This window comes from Schistocerca serialis, chromosome 12 (assembly GCF_023864345.2).
Source record: "Schistocerca serialis cubense isolate TAMUIC-IGC-003099 chromosome 12, iqSchSeri2.2, whole genome shotgun sequence".
Taxonomy (NCBI): domain Eukaryota; kingdom Metazoa; phylum Arthropoda; class Insecta; order Orthoptera; family Acrididae; genus Schistocerca; species Schistocerca serialis.
The window spans coordinates 79,747,750-79,769,837 of NC_064649.1; the positions used below are offsets into that span (position 1 = coordinate 79,747,750).

General features: G+C 46.1%; 1 protein-coding gene across 1 annotated transcript in view; it reads left to right on the forward strand.

The window, feature by feature from the left end:
- Positions 1 to 22,088, forward strand: part of LOC126428351 (probable cytochrome P450 304a1) — a 124,670-nt gene that overhangs the window by 75,027 nt on the left and 27,555 nt on the right. Inside the window, exons 4-6 of the mRNA XM_050090283.1 lie at positions 3,445 to 3,729; positions 11,440 to 11,557; positions 18,440 to 18,620. Coding sequence (XP_049946240.1) covers positions 3,445 to 3,729; positions 11,440 to 11,557; positions 18,440 to 18,620 — 584 coding nt within the window. The remainder of the gene's footprint in view (positions 1 to 3,444; positions 3,730 to 11,439; positions 11,558 to 18,439; positions 18,621 to 22,088) is intronic.

Consider the following 22,088-nt stretch of genomic DNA (forward strand, 5'->3'; position numbering starts at 1 on the left):
AACAAAGCAAACTAGGCATTGGCCACAAAGTCGCTCTGCCAGTTAAGCAGCTTTGTTGGTTCTTTACTTTATAATTTCAAGCTCCTCTAGCATTTTAAGAGCACGGCCTTTTTCCACTCTGTGAAGAATACGCATGCATTTCTCAATGCTCCCTGTGGAATGACCAGTATCAGATAAATGTAGTTTTGTTCCGTGCCTGTGAGTGTTCTTTAAACCTTAATCTAAAGGAGCGGCACTTTTGTCGTGTTCTTTTTCGTTCCTTTTTATTACTGTAATGACTTTTATACGTTATAAGCTCATTACAGACTTCAACTACTGTCCCCTTTCATTTTACGCTGTTCAATTAATCACTGAAAACTAGTATATGCCGACATTAGCGACATCTGGTGGCTACTGTACGGCAGCTTTTTTTGAACAGTAGTGCTACTGACAACATGATTCGGGCAAATGGTATTATTTATATATATTTGATTCTGCATTTAACGTTTGACGACGCCACTATGGCTGCAGTACATTAGGAGTTTGTTTTTATAAAACAGGTATGCCCCTTCATACTTAAGGTGCACAAATGAATGTATTTATCAATAGTACTTTTTCTTTTCCTTTATTGAGTTTCGATTTCTACCGGTGGGGGGCGGGCTGGCAGCAGCTTAGTAGCCACTCTTCAGCCCACAGAATTTCTTTCAAAAAGATGAAGATTAATAAATAATAAAAACAGGCGACAAAATCGGAGACTTAAATGGTAACATGGCGAAAAAATCGTGTAACTTAAAACATAGAACAAAGGGATGATGATGCTAACAAAATACATATGAAGCAGACAAGTAAAATAATAGACAGACAATAAAAAAAACATGGCGACAGTCTGGTTTCTGTTCGCAAGAGACATAAAATTCACACCCAGTGACAGCGTGATGTCTGTTCGCAACACTTCGCAAAGACGAACAACACTGAACATTCACTTGAAGACTGCACTAAAAAGTTTGAGAATATGACATCCCACAGCCGAGGGCAGGTGGGGGGAACCTGGGTAGATGATGGGAAAATAAAAAGGGGGAAAGGAGAGGAAAAACGAAGGGGGAGGGGGGGGGGGAAAGGAGCCGATGGAGGATGAGGACCCATAAGAGGGAGGGGGAGGGGTGCTGCGCAGGCGCAACAGGGAATGGGGATAGGCAGAGGAGGGGAATACAAAAGGACTCAGGGGGGGGGGGGAGGTAGGGAAGGGTTAGGTGGGGAGAAACAGGATGGAAGGGGGGGGAAGAGGGAGCCCAGGAAAAGGACAGAGGAAAGAAGGGGGGGGGGGGTGAGGATCAGAGTTGATAGGAGGGATAAATGGAGGGAGAGTGGGCATCATCTGGGAGGGGAAGTTGATGGAAGCCACATTGGGAAAGGAGATGAAGGGTGTAGAGATGGGTAGGGGGGACACAGTAGTATTTTTCATTGTGGTCTATGTATTGTTCTTAAACTGTAGACAATCTGCGAGTGTATTTCTGTTTTTCCCATTTTTTGCTGCAGATCTGATGATGGTCATTATAGACCGATATTGGTAATCTTTTAACAAAAAGTTTGTGACCATAGACGTAAATTAAAAGAAACTTATTACAACCATTTGCTCAATAGTCTGTTGGTTCACATTTGGAACGCAATACATGGATTCGGCAAGTCTTCTGTAGATTTCCAGAGGTGTGCAGCACCAAATATCTACGCAGATCAAGAAATTCCCCAGCGCTTCGTGGGCGCAGAGATGGTACCCAATAGCATTCCAGGCGTTTCTCACCGGGTCCAGATCAGGCGTATTTGGTGGCAAAGACATCAACATGCGTTCACTAGCAAGCTCCTAAAATCTCTGTAGCAAGATTATCGCCTTCTGACACGGACGCTTATCCTGCTGAAAAATGCCATCACCGTTGAGGAAAACATCAAGTGTGAAGCGATGCAGCTGTTTTCCAATAATGTTCACAAAGTCCACAGCTATGGTGGTGCCTTCTATCACGCGCCCCATGGAAGCTCAGGTGAATGTCCGTAACAGAATAATACTGACCTCAACGACCTGCATCTGTGTCGCAGTGCATGTTTTGAGCACCCGTTCGCCTGGATGACAGCGTATCCGGACATGATCATCGACCTGGCGCAGCAAGAAACGTGATTCATTCGACCAGGCGATGCGTTTCCACTGATCCACGCTCCAGTCTCGGTTCCGTACCCACTTTCAGTCGTAATTGGTGATGGAGTTAGGTCAATATGTGAACACATTGGGGTCGGCTGCTGTGGAGGCCATGTTCGCTGAACACAGTGTTCCAAAACAATCGCATTATACCCGCTGTCACATCTGCACAGCACAGTGCCAGTCCTGCTTCGCGGAGTGGGCAAGCTCCTGACTGCTATGGTCGCGGGTTCGAATCCTGCGTCGGGGCCGACTGGTATGGCCGAGCGGTTCTAGGCACTACAGTCTGGACCACGCGACCGCTATGGTCGCAGGTTCGAATCCTGCCTCGGGAATGGATGTGTGTGATGTACGTAGGTTAGTTAGGTTTAAGTAGTTCTATGGGACTGATGACCTCAGAAGTTAAGTCCCAAAGTGCTCAGAGCCATTTGATTTGAACCTGCCTCGGGCATGGATGTGTGTGATGTCCTTAGACCTTGCAGGACTAGCACTCCTGGAAGAAAGGATATTGCGGAGACATGGCTTAGCCACAGCCTGGGGGATGTTTCCAGAATCAGCGCACACTTCGCTGCACAGTGAAAATCTAGTGCTACTTCTGCAAGGTTCGCAGGAGAGCTTCTGTGAAGTTTGGAAAATAAGAGACGAGGTACTGGCGGGAGTAAAGCTGTGAGAACGGGGCGTGAGTCGTGTTTGGATATATCAGATGGTAGAGCACTTGCCTGCGAAAGCAAAGGTCCCGAGTTCGAGTCTCGGTCCGGCACACAGTTTTAATCTGGCCGCGCGGGATTAGCCGAGCGGTCTTAGGCGCTACAGTCATTGACTGTGCGGCTGGTCCCGGCGGAGGATCGAGTCCTCCCTCGGGCATGGGTGTATGTCTTTGTCGTTAGGATAATTTAGGTTAAGGAGTGTGTAAGCTTAGGGACTGATGACCTTAGCAGTTAAGTCCAATAAGATTTCACACACATTTTTTAGTTTCAATCTGGCAGGAAGTTTCATATCAGCGCACAATCCGCTGCAGAGTGAAAATCTCATTCTGGATTCGGAGGGATCTTGATAAGATTTGAAAGCGCTATAAATATAGGCAACTAGTTTTAAATGTTCAGAAATGTAAAAGTGTGCATTTCCCAAAATGAAAAAACGTTTATCCTATGACTGATGTCAGCAGCCGTGTTGGCTGGTGTTACAAGGCCAGATCTGTCTTATACGCGCTGCTATCGAATGAAACGCGCCGGGCGTGTGTGCGACTGCGCTACAAGCGGCGCTGTGTGGCGTTTCGGCAGGCGGTGGTGCGGCCGTCGTCAGGCGCGAGCAGCGTGCTGCTGCCGGAGGTGCTGACGCCGGTCTTCGTCAACGGCCTGCTGCCGGTGTACGCGGGGTCGCGGCTGCCGCGCTCGGCCGACGAGACGGCGCGCCAGATGGGCCGCGCCGCGCTCCAGTTCCAGAAGTCCAGCGACACGACGGGCGGCTTCCTCACGCTGCACCCCTGGCTGGCGTGGCTGGCCCCCCGCCTCTCCGGATACCTCGACCACACCGAGGGCTCCGACAAGATGCGCCGCTTCCTCGAGGTGAGTGCGGCTTCTCCCGGGGCTGTTAAGCGCCCCGCAACAGATTCGCACTTAGCCCGAGGCGAAAATTAACCGTTGGCTGAAATATGCTGACATAAAACTCTCTTTTCCAGAAAAAGAGATGAAGAAATGTCATCAAACTATAGCGGGCATTCAAATCAAACCCGATCGCTAGTGTAAAGTAACGCTAACTGAACCGTGAATTTACTTTCAAAACCTTTTCCTAAGAATTTACTTCATTTACTAGCGATTCATCAAGAACCTTAACACATTTATTCACACTATGTGAGCGTGGAAGTAGTTGCCAGTGGGCAAATGCTGAAAACAAATTCCTAAAAGCCACCCCGCCCCCCGTTTGTTTGTTTTTTTTTTTTTGAAAGATTTAAACAGATTTAAAATTATAATCAGAAAGCACCCTCTAAATATCAAGTTACAATTTATTCAGAGTCAGAAAGAACCAATTTTGACAGCACGAGCTTTCGGGCTGAGAACCTTGCCGCTCCCTTTTGACACGGTCGTAGTCACGACCGCTCACAACAACCTCTGAAAGGCTACACTGGTGCAAATCTGCAACACACCATACAACTTTAAACTAAAAATTTTAACAACTCACACAAGCACAAGCATATAAACGATGCACCACGTAGGAGGGATGGAAATGGTACAAAACACTAACATTGAAAAAATTACTTGCCACCGAAAATGCAACTTGTTTTTAACGGAAAACTCTTACAGTGGAAGGGTGGCAACTTTATATACTAAAATGACCATTTAAATAAAAACCCATGAAATGCAGTCTTACATAAAATATACAATACATTACACATATACCGCCTCTCAAGATGATAGGCAAAATAAAAACATATTTCAGGAATTCGACCGTTACACTTCAAGCAATAAATGCGTTAACACCCAATCCGACAAACATGACAGAGGCAACTACACTCCTGGAAATTGAAATAAGAACACCGTGAATTCATTGTCCCAGGAAGGGGAAACTTTATTGACACATTCCTGGGGTCAGATACATCACATGATCACACTGACAGAACCACAGGCACATAGACACAGGCAACAGAGCATGCACAATGTCGGCACTAGTACAGTGTATATCCACCTTTCGCAGCAATGCAGGCTGCTATTCTCCCATGGAGACTATCGTAGAGATGCTGGATGTAGTCCTGTGGAACGGCTTGCCATGCCATTTCCACCTGGCGCCTCAGTTGGACCAGCGTTCGTGCTGGACGTGCAGACCGCGTGAGACGACGCTTCATCCAGTCCCAAACATGCTCAATGGGGGACAGATCCGGAGATCTTGCTGGCTAGGGTACTTGACTTACACCTTCTAGAGCACGTTGGGTGGCACGGGATACATGCGGACGTGCATTGTCCTGTTGGAACAGCAAGTTCCCTTGCCGGTCTAGGAATGGTAGAACGATGGGTTCGATGACGGTTTGGATGTACCGTGCACTATTCAGTGTCCCCTCACGATCACCAGTGGTGTACGGCCAGTGTAGGAGATCGCTCCCCACACCATGATGCCGGGTGTTGGCCCTGTGTGCCTCGGTCGTATGCAATCCTGATTGTGGCGCTCAACTGCACGGCGCCAAACACGCATACGACCATCATTGGCACCAAGGCAGAAGCGACACTCATCGCTGAAGACGACACGTCTCCATTCGTCCCTCCATTCACGCCTGTCGCGACACCACTGGAGGCGGGCTGCACGATGTTGGGGCGTGAGCGGAAGACGGCCTAACGGTGTGCGGGACCGTAGCCCAGCTTCATGGAGACGGTTGCGAATGGTCCTCGCCGATACCCCAGGAGCAACAGTGTCCCTAATTTGCTGGGAAGTGGCGGTGCGGTCCCCTACGGCACTGCGTAGGATCCTACGGTCTTGGCGTGCATCCGTGCGTCGCTGCGGTCCGGTCCCAGGTCGACGGGCACGTGCACCTTCCGCCGACCACTGGCGACAACATCGATGTACTGTGGAGACCTCACGCCCCACGTGTTGAGCAATTCGGCGGTACGTCCACCCGGCCTCCCGCATGCCCACTATACGCCCTCGCTCAAAGTCCGTCAACTGCACATACGGTTCACGTCCACGCTGTCGCGGCATGCTACCAGTGTTAAAGACTGCGATGGAGCTCCGTATGCCACGGCAAACTGGCTGACACTGACGGCGGCGGTGCACAAATGCTGCGCAGCTAGCGCCATTCGACGGCCAACACCGCGGTTCCTGGTGTGTCCGCTGTGCCGTGCGTGTGATCATTGCTTGTACAGCCCTCTCGCAGTGTCCGGAGCAAGTATGGTGGGTCTGACACACCGGTGTCAATGTGTTCTTTTTTCCATTTCCAAGAGTGTATTAACGTATGGCAGACCGACAGACAGACACACAGACACTAACTGCCTAACAAATGCGGACGAGAGACTGACGAGCAAGCTGGGGACGAGAGACTGACCAAGAAAACAAGTAGAATTTAACAAGTAAATGAAACGACACATCTTCAATCACTTAACTTCTAATAAACTGCGATTTCTGCCGAAGACCTGGCGCAGGGCCCCCAGGACCCCCAACGCTCTCCCGAACCGTCCGCTGCCAGCCGCTTCAACGGACGCAGGAAGGCGCGCCGATCTCCCGTCTCACGGCGTCGCAGCTCGCACCGGCCAGACCGATGTCGTGGGTTGGCTCCTGTTGCTCTCGTGTCGGCCGCGAACCCACTACCCCTCGCTGTACGCCGCGGCCCAATGGACTCACGTGGCAACCACACATGGGCCGACGTTCAAGGCGGACAAGTCATCTTGTGTCTCAGTGCGCGACCGACCAACCGATCGATCCAACGACAATGACCATTGCCTGAACAAACTAGAGCAGACTGGCGGCCTAACACATACTAGCACTCCGGACGACCGACAGACACTGACTGCCCCACACTGACCCCGCTGATCAACTGCCGAGCTCATAGCGCCCCTTAAATGTACGTGAACCGGCTACCTTTACCCTTTCCCACCAGAGGGAGAGAGGATTGCCACAGCGGCGCCACCGCCAGAAACGGAGGGCGACTGCTTCACACAACGCGCTGTGGCGCGCTCTTCAAAACAGCAATTTTTACCACGGCCCAGTAACCATTTTATTAACTCAAAAAATGTAGCTATACACAGTACACATACTCAAAAATAGTTGCCAAAACTGTTGGTCCATTTATTCCATTGCGACACAAGCCGCTCGATACCATCCTTGAAGAAGCTACACTACTGGCCATTAAAATTGCTACACCAAGAAAAAATGTAGATGATAAACAGGTATTCATTGGACAAATACACTCCTGGAAATGGAAAAAAGAACACATTGACACCGGTGTGTCAGACCCACCATACTTGCTCCGGACACTGCGAGAGGGCTGTACAAGCAATGATCACACGCACGGCACAGCGGACACACCAGGAACCACGGTGTTGGCCGTCGAATGGCGCTAGCTGTGCAGCATTTGTGCACCGCCGCCGTCAGTGTCAGCCAGTTTGCCGTGGCATACGGAGCTCCATCGCAGTCTTTAACACTGGTAGCATGCCGCGACAGCGTGGACGTGAACCGTATGTGCAGTTGACGGACTTTGAGCGAGGGCGTATAGTGGGCATGCGGGAGGCCGGGTGGACGTACCGCCGAATTGCTCAACACGTGGGGCGTGAGGTCTCCACAGTACATCGATGTTGTCGCCAGTGGTCGGCGGAAGGTGCACGTGCCCGTCGACCTGGGACCGGACCGCAGCGACGCACGGATGCACGCCAAGACCGTAGGATCCTACGCAGTGCCGTAGGGGACCGCACCGCCACTTCCCAGCAAATTAGGGACACTGTTGCTCCTGGGGTATCGGCGAGGACCATTCGCAACTGTCTCCATGAAGCTGGGCTACGGTCCCGCACACCGTTAGGCCGTCTTCCGCTCACGCCCCAACATCGTGCAGCCCGCCTCCAGTGGCGTCGCGACAGGCGTGAATGGAGGGACGAATAGAGACGTGTCGTCTTCAGCGATGAGAGTCGCTTCTGCCTTGGTGCCAATGATGGTCGTATGCGTGTTTGGCGCCGTGCAGGTGAGCGCCACAATCAGGACTGCATACGACCGAGGCACACAGGGCCAACACCCGGCATCATGGTGTGGGGAGCGATCTCCTACACTGGCCGTACACCACTGGTGATCGTCGAGGGGACACTGAATAGTGCACGGTACATCCAAACCGTCATCGAACCCATCGTTCTACCATTCCTAGACCGGCAAGGGAACTTGCTGTTCCAACAGGACAATGCACGTCCGCATGTATCACGTGCCACCCAACGTGCTCTAGAAGGTGTACGTCAACTACCCTGGCCAGCAAGATCTCCGGATCTGTCCCCCATTGAGCATGTTTGGGACTGGATGAAGCGTCGTCTCACGCGGTCTGCACGTCCAGCACGAACGCTGGTCCAACTGAGGCGCCAGGTGGAAACGGCATGGCAAGCCGTTCCACAGGACTACATCCAGCATCTCTACGATCGTCTCCATGGGAGAATAGCAGCCTGCATTGCTGCGAAAGGTGGATATACACTGTACTAGTGCCGACATTGTGCATGCTCTGTTGCCTGTGTCTATGTGCCTGTGGTTCTGTCAGTGTGATCATGTGATGTATCTGACCCCAGGAATGTGTCAATAAAGTTTCCCCTTCCTGGGACAATGAATTCACGGTGTTCTTATTTCAATTTCCAGGAGTGTATATTATACTAGAACTGACATGTGATTACATTTTCACGCAATTTGGGTGCATAGATCCTGAGACATGAGTACCCAGATCAACCACATCTGGCCGAATGCGATTCCAGTGTGCTAGCCGCTGCGCCATCTCGCTCGCTGCCTCGGGCATGGATGTGTGTGATGTCCTTACGTTAGTTACGTTTAAGTAGTTCTAAGTTCCAGGGAGCTGATCACAGCAGTTAAGTCACATAGTGCTCAGAGCCATTTGAACCATTTGAACTTACATACAGTAAATTACAAGCTGCAAGTGTTTTCCGCGATTTGTCAGAGGCATTTGAACCTATGAAAGATAACATACTTTTAAGTAAATTAAATGCTTGGGAATGACTGGTAATGCCACAATATGGTTCAAGCTGTACCTCACAAACAGGAAACGAAGAATGTTATTACGAGAGCCCAGTGAGTCAAGTTCTCAGTCAGATTGGAGATTAATTTTATGTAATGTTTCCATAAGGCGAAGTTCAACAACCGTGAAGTATTTTATAAAATGCATTTTAACCATCAGCTGTTTATTTGTTCCATTAGTCATCTACCGGTTTCGGTTATTAATGGTCATTCAGGATGTAGGGTATAACAGGTTAGTTAAAATCATCCCATATACCCGTGATGTCTGTCTATCTGACATGAGATATGACTGCCAGTATTCTAAGACCAATTATGTCAGGTGTTTGTACAATTTCAGTGGATAAATTCCATATTCAAATGGTTCAAATGGCTCTGATCACTATGCGACTTAACTTCTGAGGTCATCAGTCGCCTAGAACTTAGAACTAATTAAACCTAACTAACCTAAGGACATCACACACAGCCATGCCTGAGGCAGGATTCGAACCTGCGACCGTAGCGGCCACGCGGTTCCAGACTGAAGCGCCTAGAACCGCTCGACCACACAGGCCGACAAATTCCATATTATTATTCTTCAAAGAATATGGGATGCTTTTAACTAATCTGTTGTACCCTACATCCAGAATAATGGTTAAAACTCGAAACTGGGCTAATCTGGATGATGGGTAATAACGAAAACCGGTAGATGGATAAATAAACAGCTGGTAATTAAAATGCATTTCATAAAATTAATTTTATGTGTTGTCTCACGAGAGACCATCTTAGCTATTCCTTTTCTTGCGTATATTAATGATTTCTCATCAGTTATATTGCTAAGCACATACTTCTTTTTTGCTGATGATATAATTAATGAAATAAATGGCAATATAGTCATATTTTTGTACTTTCAACATTGCAGAACAGTCAGAAATCGTGATAATCTACACTACTGGCCATTAAAATTGCTACAGCACGAAGATGACGTGCTACAGACGCGAAATTTAACCGACAGGGAAAAGATGCTCTGATATGCAAATGATTAGCTTCACAGAGCATTCACACAAGGTTGGCGCCGGAAGCGATATCTACAACGTGCTGACATGAGAAACGGTTCCAACCGATTTCTCACACACAAACAGCAGTTGACCGCCATTGCCTGGTGAAACGGTGTTGTAATGCCTCCTGTAAGGAGGAGAAATTCGTACCATCACGTTTCCGACTTTGATAAAGGTCGGATTGTAGCCTATCGCGATTGCGGTTTATCGTATCGCGACATTGCTGCTCGCGTTGGTCGAGATCGAATGACTGTTAGCAGAATATGGAATCGGTGGGTTCAGGAGGGTAATACGGAACGCCGTGCTGCATCCCAACGGCCTCGTATCACTAGCAGTCGAGATGACAGGCATCTTATCCACATGGCTGTAACGGATCGTGCAGCCACGTCTCAATCCCTAAGTCAACAGGTGGAAACATTTGCAAGACAACAACCATCTACACGAACAGTTCGACGACGTTTGCAGTAGCATGCACTATCAGCTCGGAGACCATGGCTGCGGTTACCCTTGACGGTGCATCACAGACAGGAGCGCCAGCGATGGTGTACTCAACGACAAACCTGTGTGCGCGAATGGCAAAACGTCATTTTTTCGGATGAATCCAGGTTCTGTTTACAGCATCAGCGTGTATTCGTCATCGCCATACTGGCGTATCACCCGGCGTGCTGGTATAGGGTTACATGTCTCTGTCGCTTCTTGTTCGCATTGACAGCACTTTGAACTGTGGACGTTACATTTCAGATGTGTTACGACCCGTGGCTCTACCCTTCATTCGATCCCTGCGAAACCCTACATTTCAGCAGGATAATGCACGACCGCATGTTGCAGGTCCTGTACGGGCCTTTCTGGATACAGACAAAGTTATTACTGTCAGAGGTGGTTGTTCTGGGTACTGATTTCTCAGGATCTATGCACCCAAATGCGATCTAGTATAATATTGCGTTCTAGTATATTTGTCCAATGAATAGCCGTTTATCATCTGCATTTCTTCTAGGTGTAGCAATTTTAATGGCCAGAAGTGTAATATACAAAAAACTATCAGCCTCGGTTGCGGTAATGAAACCACAGTAGAAGTACTTGAAATATCTTACTCATGATATTTTATTGAAACTTTGCTTCACTATTTCTAAAAGCAACTAACTTGTCCCTTACTGTTTAAAGCGGAGGTCTTCATAAGTCAACAGTATTTGCAATCAAGTGCTTTCAGTAACGTGAACAGATATTTTGAACAGAACTGTCAGAACTCAGATTTTATTTGTAGATAAATGTCAAATTATTCATACATTTTTGTAATCAATCAGAGATGCATATGAAATCTTGAATCGATATTGCGTAGGGTACTGTTCACAGTTGTATTTTTTATTCACTGTATAGTATGAAGGGATCCGTGCAATGTATATTGTTTCTAAATGAATAAACTACTACTACTGCTACTACTACTATATCTTCATGCATGCGATATTTAATCTTCTGATAGAGCCTGCTTTTATTTTACCCTTTTTCTAACTCTTGCTTATGGCAGAATTTATACGTTTCGATTTTCCGCAGCCATATATTGAGGAGCACAAGAAGACCTACTCCGACGACTACATGCGAGACTTCATCGACTCCTATCTGCGCGAAATTGGGGAGCGGGAGAAAACCGGAGAACCGACAACGTTTACCAGTAAGTTCAGAACACTTTGACACCTCGCTGCTTGATGACGTGCACGACATATATTTCACTCCTTTTTCTCGAAAAATTTCACAGGAGTATGCAGCTTAGGACTGCCAGCTTCTACAGTAAATCAGTACTGGACACCATCGATAGCTCCAAATTTTTATGCCGATGATTTGCTATTAGGGTACCGTACCACAACCGGAAAAAACGGAGCCCTTATAGAATCACAATGTTGAGCGTTTGTCTCTTCAAAGACCTTCCTCTCAAGAACGAACAGACGGATCAATTAGATAATTATGTTGCATGTTAAGGCCTACAGTGTCTTAGCGATATAAAGAAGTGAAGCACCTCAGTCAGTGCAATCAAAACATACAACCATTTATGCAACATATTTTGATACTCGCAAGCTCCTTCATCAAAACCGACAGGGTACTTCACGTTGACTTAGTATCATGAAATTTACCAAGAAGCAAGGTTTCACACTACAATCAAAAGAAAAAATTCGAAATTGTTGATGTGATCTTATTAGGGCCATCAGGCTCTCTTACATCGGACCAGGGTTTCACACAAACAGTACTTTCTTTGCGCCACAGTTACCAGTTGTTTATGTTGTTGTTGTTGTTGTTGCTGTTGTTGTTGTCTTCAGTCCTAAGACTGGTTTGATGCAGCTCTCCATGCTACTTTATCCTGTGCAAGATTCTTCATCTCCCAGTACCTACTACAAACTACATCCTTCTGAATCTGCTTAGTGTATTCATCTCTTGGTCTCCCTCTACGATTTTTACCCTCCACGCTGCCCTCCAGTACTAAATTAGTGATCCCTTGATGCCTCAGAATATGTCCTAAGAAGCGATCCCTTCTTCTACTCAGGTTGTGCCACAAATTTCTCTTCTCCCCAATTCCATTCAGTACCTCCAATTATTTATGTAATCTACCCATCTAATCTTCAGCATTCTTCTGTAGCACCACATTTCGAAAGCTTCTATTCTCTTCTTCTCTAAACTATTTATCGTCCACGTTTCACTTCCACATATGGCTACACTCCATACAAATACTTTCAGAAACGACTTCTTGACAAATCTATACTCGATGTTAACAAATTACTCTTCTTCAGAAACGCTTTCCTTGCCATTGCCAGTCTACATTTTATATAATCTCTGCTTCGACCATCATCAGTTATTTTGCTCCCCAAATAGCAAAGCACATTTACTACTTTATGTGTCTCATTTCCTAATCTAATTCCCGCAGCATCACTCGATTTAATTCGACTAAATTCCATTATCCTCGTTTTGCTTTTGCAGGTGTTCATCTCATATCCTCCTTTCATGAAATTGTCCATTCCGTTCAGCTGCTCTTCCAGGTTCTTTGCTGTCTCTGACAGAATTACAATGTCATCGGCGAACCTCAAAGCTTTATTTCTTCTCCGTGGATTTTAATTCCTACTCCGAATTTTTATTTTGCTTCCATTACTGCTTGCTCAATATACAGATTGAACAACATCGAGGAGAGGATACAACCCTGTCTCACTCCCTTCCCAACCACTGCTTCACTTTCATAACCCTCGACTCTTATAACTGCCATCTTGTTTCTGTCCAAATTGTAAATAGCCATTCGTTCTCTGTGTTTGACCCCTGCCACCGTCAGAATATGAAAGAGAGTATTCCAGTCAACACTGCCAAAAGCTTTCTCTAAGTCTACAAATGCTAGAAAAGTAGGTTTGTCTTTCCTTAATCTATTTTCTAAGATAAGTCGTGGGGTCAGTATTGCCTCACGTGTTCCAACATTTCTACGGAATCCAAACCGATCTTCCTCGATGTCGGCTTCTACCAGTTTTTCCATTCGTCTGTAAAGAATTCTTGTTAGTATTTTGCAACCGCGGATTATTGAACTGATAGTTCGGTAATTTTCACACGAAAAAGATAGTCATTTTTTTATCAGTCATCTGCCTGTCCGCGCATCTGTTACGAGCTCTTCTTATTAGGAAGAGGTAGACATATCAAGTTGAACTTGACGATGTAGGAAAGTGAAGCTTTTAAGTCAGTACCATCAAAAAATATGGCCATTTATGTCATATTTTGGTACTCCTAAACTCACTCTTTAAAACCTATAGGGTACTTCTCGTTGACATAGAATTATTAAATTTGACAAGAAGAAAGGTTTCAGAGTAAAAGTACAGGAAAAAATCATAAAATAGTGAATTTGTAGTTATATAACACGAAAAAAATATTTTATTGTCATTTGTTACTACCCGACTTCAAACTTAAAATCGAAACATTCTCGAAAGTTTTGGAAACCTGGGACCGACATCTTGCTGTATCAGTGCCGACAACAGGCAAAAACATCAACATCCTCCATTGGTTCAAATGGCTCTGAGCACTATGGGACTCAACATCTGAGGTCATCAGTCTCCTAGAACTTAGAACTACTTAAACCTAACTAACCTAAGGACATAACACACATCCATGCCCGAGGCAGGATTCGAACCTGTGACCGTAGCGGTCGCGAGGTTCCAGACTGAATCACCTAGAACCGCTCGACCACACCTGCCGGCCATCCTCGATTCCCAGAATGGATGGACTGTGTATATACACGGTTAAGTTCGTACGGAACACAGACCGTCTGTGCGCGAGTCTTACTCACACCCACCTGGCCAACTTCTTATTATTGAGCGAAGGACACGCAATATGTAGTAACCAGAAAATGCATGTTAATCAATTTACTGTGAAATACTCTATTAATAGCTTTGAACGTTAGCAGTACAGAGCACGTTTAAACACTTAGAAAACATTCAAAAAGTTAAACGTAGAACACTAACATACGAGGGTGAATCAAATGAAAACCTTAAATATTTTTTTAAATATTATTTATTATGCAGAAATTGTACAAAGCTGTATCCTTTTCAACATAATCTCCCCCACGCTCAAAGCAAGTCCTCCAGCGCTCACAAAGTGGATAAATTCCTTTCGAAAAATATTCTTTTGGTAATCCGCGCAAACACTCATGAACCGCGTTGCGTACCTCTTCATCAGAACGGAACTTATTTCCCCCCATTGCGTCTTTGAGTGGTCCAAACATATGGAAATCACTTGGGGCAAGGTCTGGAGAGTATGGTGGATGAGGAAGACACTCAGAATGCAGGTCTGTGATTGTTGCAACTGTTGTACGGGCAGTGTGGGGCCTTGCATTGTCATGTTGCAAAAGGACACCTGCTGACAGCAATCCACGTCGCTTTGATTTGATTGCACGCCGCAGATGATTTTTTAGGAGATCTGTGTATGATGCACTGGTGGCAGTGGTCCCTCTAGGCATGTATTGCTCCAAAATGACGGCTTTTTCGTCCCAAAAGAGAGTCGGCATAACCTTCCTTCCTGATGGTTCTGTTCCAAACTTCTTTGGTTTTGGTGATGAGGAATGACACCATTCCTTGCTTGCTCTCTTCGTTCCTGGTTGGTGGAAGTGAACCCAGGTTTCGTCCCCAGTAACCATTCTTGCAAGGAAGCCATTACCTTCTCGTTCAAAGTGCCGAAGAAGTTCTTCAGAAGCATCAACATGTCGTTCTCTCATTTCAGGAGTCAGCTGCCGTGGCACCCATCTTGCAGACACTGTGAAACTGGAGCACATTGTGCACAATGCACAATATGATGACCCATGACTAATTTGTAAACATGCTGCAGTGTCATTCAGTGTCACTCGGCGGTTTTCCTTCACTATGGCTTCAACTGCTGCAATGTTCTGTGGAGTCACAACTCGTTGTGCCTGACCTGGACGAGGAGCATCTTCCACTGAAGTCACTTGCAGCTGTGACAAACATGCATCACTGTACTGAACCTTCATTCGTCGATGAATTTCAATAGGTTTCACACCTTCACTACGCAAAAACCGAATAACAAAACTCTGTTCTTCACTGGTGCAAGTCGCAAGTGGGGTGGCCATCTTTATACTGATACTGCACCGGCACTATGCTGCCACCTACAGGCCATTCTGCACATTGTTTGTAGCACGCTTACCAACTTAGAGGATAACAGCGCGAAATTTCGATTTGTTATTTGTTGTGTACATAGTTCTGCTTAGTCAGCGCGTACACAACTTTCCCACTAGAGCGCGCCCCGCTAAGCACAACAGCGCAGGCGCAGCGCTCGTCCGTCTCCGCACTACGAGATGGCGCTGCCATAGAGAAGGACCGAATTCTGCTTCCGCCGATCCGCGTATTAATATGTAACGCAGCCAATGAGATTGCTGCTAATGTAGAACCTTTTCTCCTCGTGGATCACACTCGTGCAGTGATACATGAACGCGTGAGGTATTATATTGAGTGTACGGACCTCCGATTAGTCAGTCTGCATTTATCTGCACCAGTCTGTACCAGTCTACATTTGTCTGTACTAGTCTACAGTCAAGTTTCAGTCTGCACCTAACAAGATTACCACATTCCTGTACATGGCCATGAAGATAAATGTATAGACACTTTTGTCAAGTATCAGAGATATATGTGAGAATAAGATTAACGTACCAATACCAAAGGAACTTCAGATTGTCAATTGTAAATAACATCCAGAACCAAGTTAAGTAATTTTTATGCTTTATATTATTTTAATAAATTTGTGTGAAAATTAATCAAGTTATGTTTAAAGTTGGTACCGTCAATCTGCTACTCTAAGTGTGCAACTGGCGTTTCTATCGTCTGACCTAACGGCAGAAGATAAACACGCCACGATAAGACCACGAATAATGCTGACACTCGCCTACTTCATTAGAGCGACAAGTCAAATAATCTGATGATGTGTGTACTGAAGGTCTTACAGTACACATTATTACAAATTTAAGGTTTTCATTTGACTCTTCCTCGTATGTTTCCATCCTGATACTAATCTCTGACTAAATCGTATTTCTTTTTCTTTAATCAACAGTTCCGACTCATTCTTAACAATAAATAAATAAATATATGTAGTGACAGCTGTAATTATAGCTGCAACTTATGCATCTCGCCTCGACTGAATCGTTATTGACATATGTTAGCCATGGATATTTCTCTTCCAATTATTCTATATAAACACGTACTATTTAACTCAAAATGGTTGAAATGGCTCTGAGCACTATGGGGCTTAACATCTGAGGTCATCAGTCCCCTAGAACTTAGAACTACTTAAACCTAACTAACCTAAGGACATCACACACATCCATGCCCGAGGCAGGATTCGAACCTGCGACCGTAGCAGTCGCGCGGTTCCGGACTGAAACGCCTAGAACCGCTCGGCCACCGCGGCCGGCTGTCATAGTCGGCGCACGAGCGATGGGGCACGGCATCTCCGAGGTAGCGATGAAGTGGGGATTTTCCCGTACGACCAATTCACATGTGTACCGTGAATATCAGGAATTAGATGAAACATCGCATCTGCGACATCACTGCAGCCAGAAAAAGAACCATCAAGAATGGGAACGACGACGATTGAAGAGAATCGTTCAATGTGACAGAAGTGCAACCCTTCCGCAGATTGCTAGATTGCTGCAGATTTCAATACAGGGCAATCAAAAAGCGTCAACGTGCGAACCATCCAACAAAATATCATCGATATGCTATTTCGGAACCGAAGGCGCATTCGTGTATCCTAGATGGCTGCATGCACGACACAAAGCTTTAAGTCTCGCTCGGGCCCGTCAGCACCGACGTTGGACTGTTGGAAACATGTTGCCCGGTCGGAGAAGTTTCGTTTCATATTGTATCGATCAGATGGACGTGTAAGAGTATGGAGACAACTTCATGAATCCAAGGATCCTGCTTGTCAGCAGGGGACTATTCAAGCTGGTGGAGGCTCCATAATGGTGTGGGGCGTGTGCAGCTGGAGTGATATGGGACCCCTGATACGTCTACATACGACTCTGACAGGTGACACGTACGTAAGCATCCTGTCTGATCACGTGCATCCATTCATGTCTATTGTGCATTCCGACGGACTTGGGCAGTTCCAGCAGGACAATACGACAACCCATGCGTCGAGAATTGCTACAGAGTGGCTCCAGTAACACTCTTCTGAGTTTAAACACATCCGCTCGCCACTAAACTTCCCAGACATTGAGCATATCTGGGATGCCTTGCAATGTGCTGTTCCGAAGAGATCTCCACCCCCTCGTACTCTTACGGATTTATGAATAGCCCTGCAGGATTCATTGTCGCAGTTGCCTCCAGCACTACTTCAGACATTTGTCGAGTCCATACTACTTCATAGTGAGGCACTTCTGCGTGCTCTTGGGGGCCATACACAACATTAGGCAGGTGTACCAGTTTCTTTGGCTCTTCAGTGTATGATGATTAAAGTAGAATGTATTATAAAGATTAGTTAAGTGATTCTAATTATGACGTTGTGATTAATTTTTGTTTTTGAATAACACTAATATGTTACAGTGTACTTTAACTGTGGTTTATCAACAGAATTCCATTATCTGTGGTTTTCAAGTCCCCAGCTATCAGAGATAATCGAGACTCTACTGTATTTGGAAATAAGAAGCCTAACATTTATTTCGTCTTTCGTTTTCTAAATAGAGGGAAATGTAAATAACATCGAAAATTACACAACGTACATGTATTGCATTCATAAGAATGTCCAACAATGCAAAGACTTCTAATTTTCGTCTTTTGAGTCGGATGTCATAGTATCTGTTGAAGGCTTATAGCGTTGTGTGCCATTAACTGATATTTATTTATAAGAATGTACTGTTGTTTTAAATGGCAACTGCAGAATATAATACAAAACAGCTAAATACGCCAAAATAAATATGGTGTCAGCTGCATCGAGTCAAAGATAGAGCCAGTATGGTGTGGTAGTCTTCAGCCCTACACAGAAGTAGTATGAATGTGCCGTTAACGTATACCCGTGTGGCGGGCTGTTGCAGTGGATCAGCTGTCCCTGATCCTGCTGGACTTCTTCTTCCCGGCGGCCTCAGCACTGTCGGCCACCCTGACCTGGACGCTGATCTACATGGTCCACCACCCGGAGGTGCGGAAAAGGGTGCAGGAGGAGCTGGACGCAGTCGTGGGCCGCGGGAGGCTCCCCACTCTAGATGACCGTCCCAAGTGAGTGAGGTTGAGCACTTTGTATTCACGAGAGTCAACCCATAACTAAACAATTGGACATACACTGTTGATTCAAGAGATTGATCATTGCCACTGAAACACTGTACACTATGTGATCTGGACACTTGGCTGAAAGGGATTTACAAGTTCGTGGCGCCCTCCATCGGTAATGCTGGAATTCAATATGGTGCTGGCCCACCCTTAGCCTTGACGACAGCTTCCACTCTCGCAGAAATGCGTTCAATCAGGTGTTGGGTGGTTCCTTGGGGAATGGCAGCCCGTCCTTCAAAGAGTGCTACACTGAGGATAGGTATTGATGTTGGTCGGTGAGGCCTGGCACGAAGTCGGCGCTCCAAAACATCCCAAAAGTGTTCTACAGGATTCAGGTCAGGACTCTGTGCACGCCAGTCCATTACAGGGATGTTATTGTCCTGTAACCACTCCGCCACAGGCCGTGCATTATGAACAGGTGCTCGTTCGTGTTGAAAGATGCAATCGCCAACCCCGAATTCTCTTCAGTGGGAAGCAAGAATGTGCTTAAAACATCAACGTAGGCCTGAGCTGTGATCGTGCCACCCAAAACAACAAGGGGTGGAAGCCCCCTCCATCAAAAACACGAGAGCAGAATGGGGTGCTCTGCGGAACTCACAGACTTCGAACATGGCCAAGTGATTGGGTGCCACTTGTGCCATACGTCTGTACGCGAGATTTCCACATTACTAAACATCCCTAGGCTCAATCAGCATTTAACCTGTATAATCTGTGTAAACATACTTTAGCGCAAACCATTTCAGATGAGAATAGCTCGAGCTTGTACCGAGACCTTCACATCTGAAATAGATAGAAATAGGCCATTACTAACCAACATGCTACTTAGACTGTATTACTCATCCAAATACAGCATATCACTTCCCTCTATATTTTACAAATTATTCTTAACCACGCTCATTGTGTTACCTTTTCTTTTTTTTTCTTTGACATTTGGATTGTATAAATTATATTCTCATCAACTATGTAGTAACAAATTATATGGAACCATTTTAACAACTGTTAAGCATTAATCTTTATATATTATGTTCTTTAAATTAGTTAAAAAAGGCATTAATAACTATATACCAATAAGACTGTAACAATGAGAAGTCTTTGCTATTAGATTCAGAATCATACAACCCACCTTATATTTCAAGGTGGTGCGTTACTCTGTACTGTTAATGAAATAAATAAATAAATAATCCCTGGGCCCACTGTTTCCGATGTGATAGTGAAGTGGAAACGTGAAGGGACACTTACAGCACAAAAGCGTACAGGCCGACCTCGTTTGTTGACTGACAGAGACCGCCGACAGTTGAAAAGGGTCGTAATGTGTAGTAGGCAGACATCTAGCCAGACCGTCACACAGGAATTCCAAACTGCATAAGGATCCATTGCAAGGATTATGACAGTTAGGCGGGAGGGGAGAAAACTTATATTTCATGGTCGAGCGGCTGCTCATCGACCACACATCACGCCAATAGACGCCAAACGACGCCACGCATGGTGTGAGGAGCGTAAACACTGGACGACTGAACAGTGGAAAAACGTTGTGTGGAGTGACGGATCACGGTACACAATGTGGCGATCCGATGGCAGGGTGTGGGTACGGCGAATGCCAGGTGAACGTCATCTGCCAGCGTGTGTAGTACCTGTACAAGTTAGATGGGTCGACAACATATTCCTGTCATGTGACGCACATGCCGTCACCAGTGTCGTATAGAATATATCAGACGTGTTTTCCTGTGGAGGAATCGGTTGACCTATGACCTTGCGATCAAATGTTTTCGGTTCCCACTGAAGAGGCACGTCCTTTCGTCTACTAATCGCACGGTTTTGCGGTGCGGTCGCAAAACACAGGCACTAAACTTATTACAGTGAACAAAGTCGTCAATGAACGAACGGACAGATCATAACTTTGCGAAAATAAAGAACGTAAACTTTTCACTCGAGGGAAGACTTGAACCAAGGACCTTAAGTACCGCAGTTACTCACGCTAACCACGGGACCACGGCGCTCCTTAGCTCACACTATCCTTGATGTTGCTTATGTTGCGCATGGACTACTCAGTTTGTATATTTTACTAATTTTTTTCATAGTTCCACACAACTTCTTCCTGTTTTCTCGATTGATCTGTGTTCAGTTTTTCAAGGCCTATCCACTGTGCCAACTTATAACTAAGTCTGGGGGGGGGGGGGGGGGGTGCGATGGGGAGGTTCCCTTGTGAGTAGTGACAGACGAGAACACTGCGTAAGTGGAGGAACTTATAAAGGAGAACAGACGCAAAACTATGAATGAAATAGTCACAAGATTGAAGATTAGTACCGGTTCAGGACAGAATACTGATCACAATGTATTGCACTTCAATAAGGTGTCTGCGAGATGGGTGCCATGTCAGTTGACTGCCTAGTTGGAGGACCATTGCATCGACACCTGTGAAGAACTTTCCATGTTGACGGTCTTGCGTTTCTGGAAAAAGCTGTTGCAGGCACTGAGATTATCACCAGCTACAAACAAAAAGGTCAGGCAAGGAAAGGCACCACAGCTCATCGCTGAAACCAGAAAATTTCCACACTCAGCCATCTGCTGGTACTCTCATGTTCATACTCTTCTGGGATGCAAATGAAGCAATTTTGGGGCATAACACAGACAGGGAAGTGACAGCAACCAGTAATTCTTATTCACACGTGTTGAAAAATCAACTTTCCCCTGCAATCATGAGTAAACAACAATGTCTTCTGACTTCAAGGGTTTTGTCACAGCATGACAACGCCCGACCACTTACTGCTTGTAAGACAGATGAAACTGTGGTGTCACCGCCAGACACCACACTTGCTAGGTGGTAGCCTTTAAATCGGCCGCGGTCCGTTAGTATACGTCGGACCCGCGGGTCGCCACTATCAGTGATTGCAGACCGAGCGCCGCCACACGGCAGGTCTAGAGAGACTTCCTAGCACTCGCCCCAGTTGTACAACCGACTTTGCTAGCGATGGTTCACTGACAAAATACGCTCTCATTTGCCGAGACGATAGTTTAGCATAGCCTTCAGCTACGTCATTTGCTACGACCTAGCAAGGTGCCATTATCAGTTACTATTGATATTGTGAATCTTGTACCGTCAAGACCGACCTTCACCATTAATGGATTAAAGTTAAGTATTCCACCAGCTACGTCCGTTTTTCTAAATTCTAATTTCCTTGTCCCGTTCCAGACCTCACGCCAGCCTGCGTGAGCTAAAATGCGTGCCTTTCTGCCTCCTTCTAGTAACACGAAGTTGGCTCTCCTGCCAAGCAAAACAGAAACTACTCAGGAAATTAAATTTTAATATCTGGTACAGCCTCCTTATTTATCACATCTCGATTTTACTGACTATCATCTGTTCAGTGCACTTAAAGAAGTAATGGGAGGCAGGCGTTTCAGAGGTGACAAAGCATGACT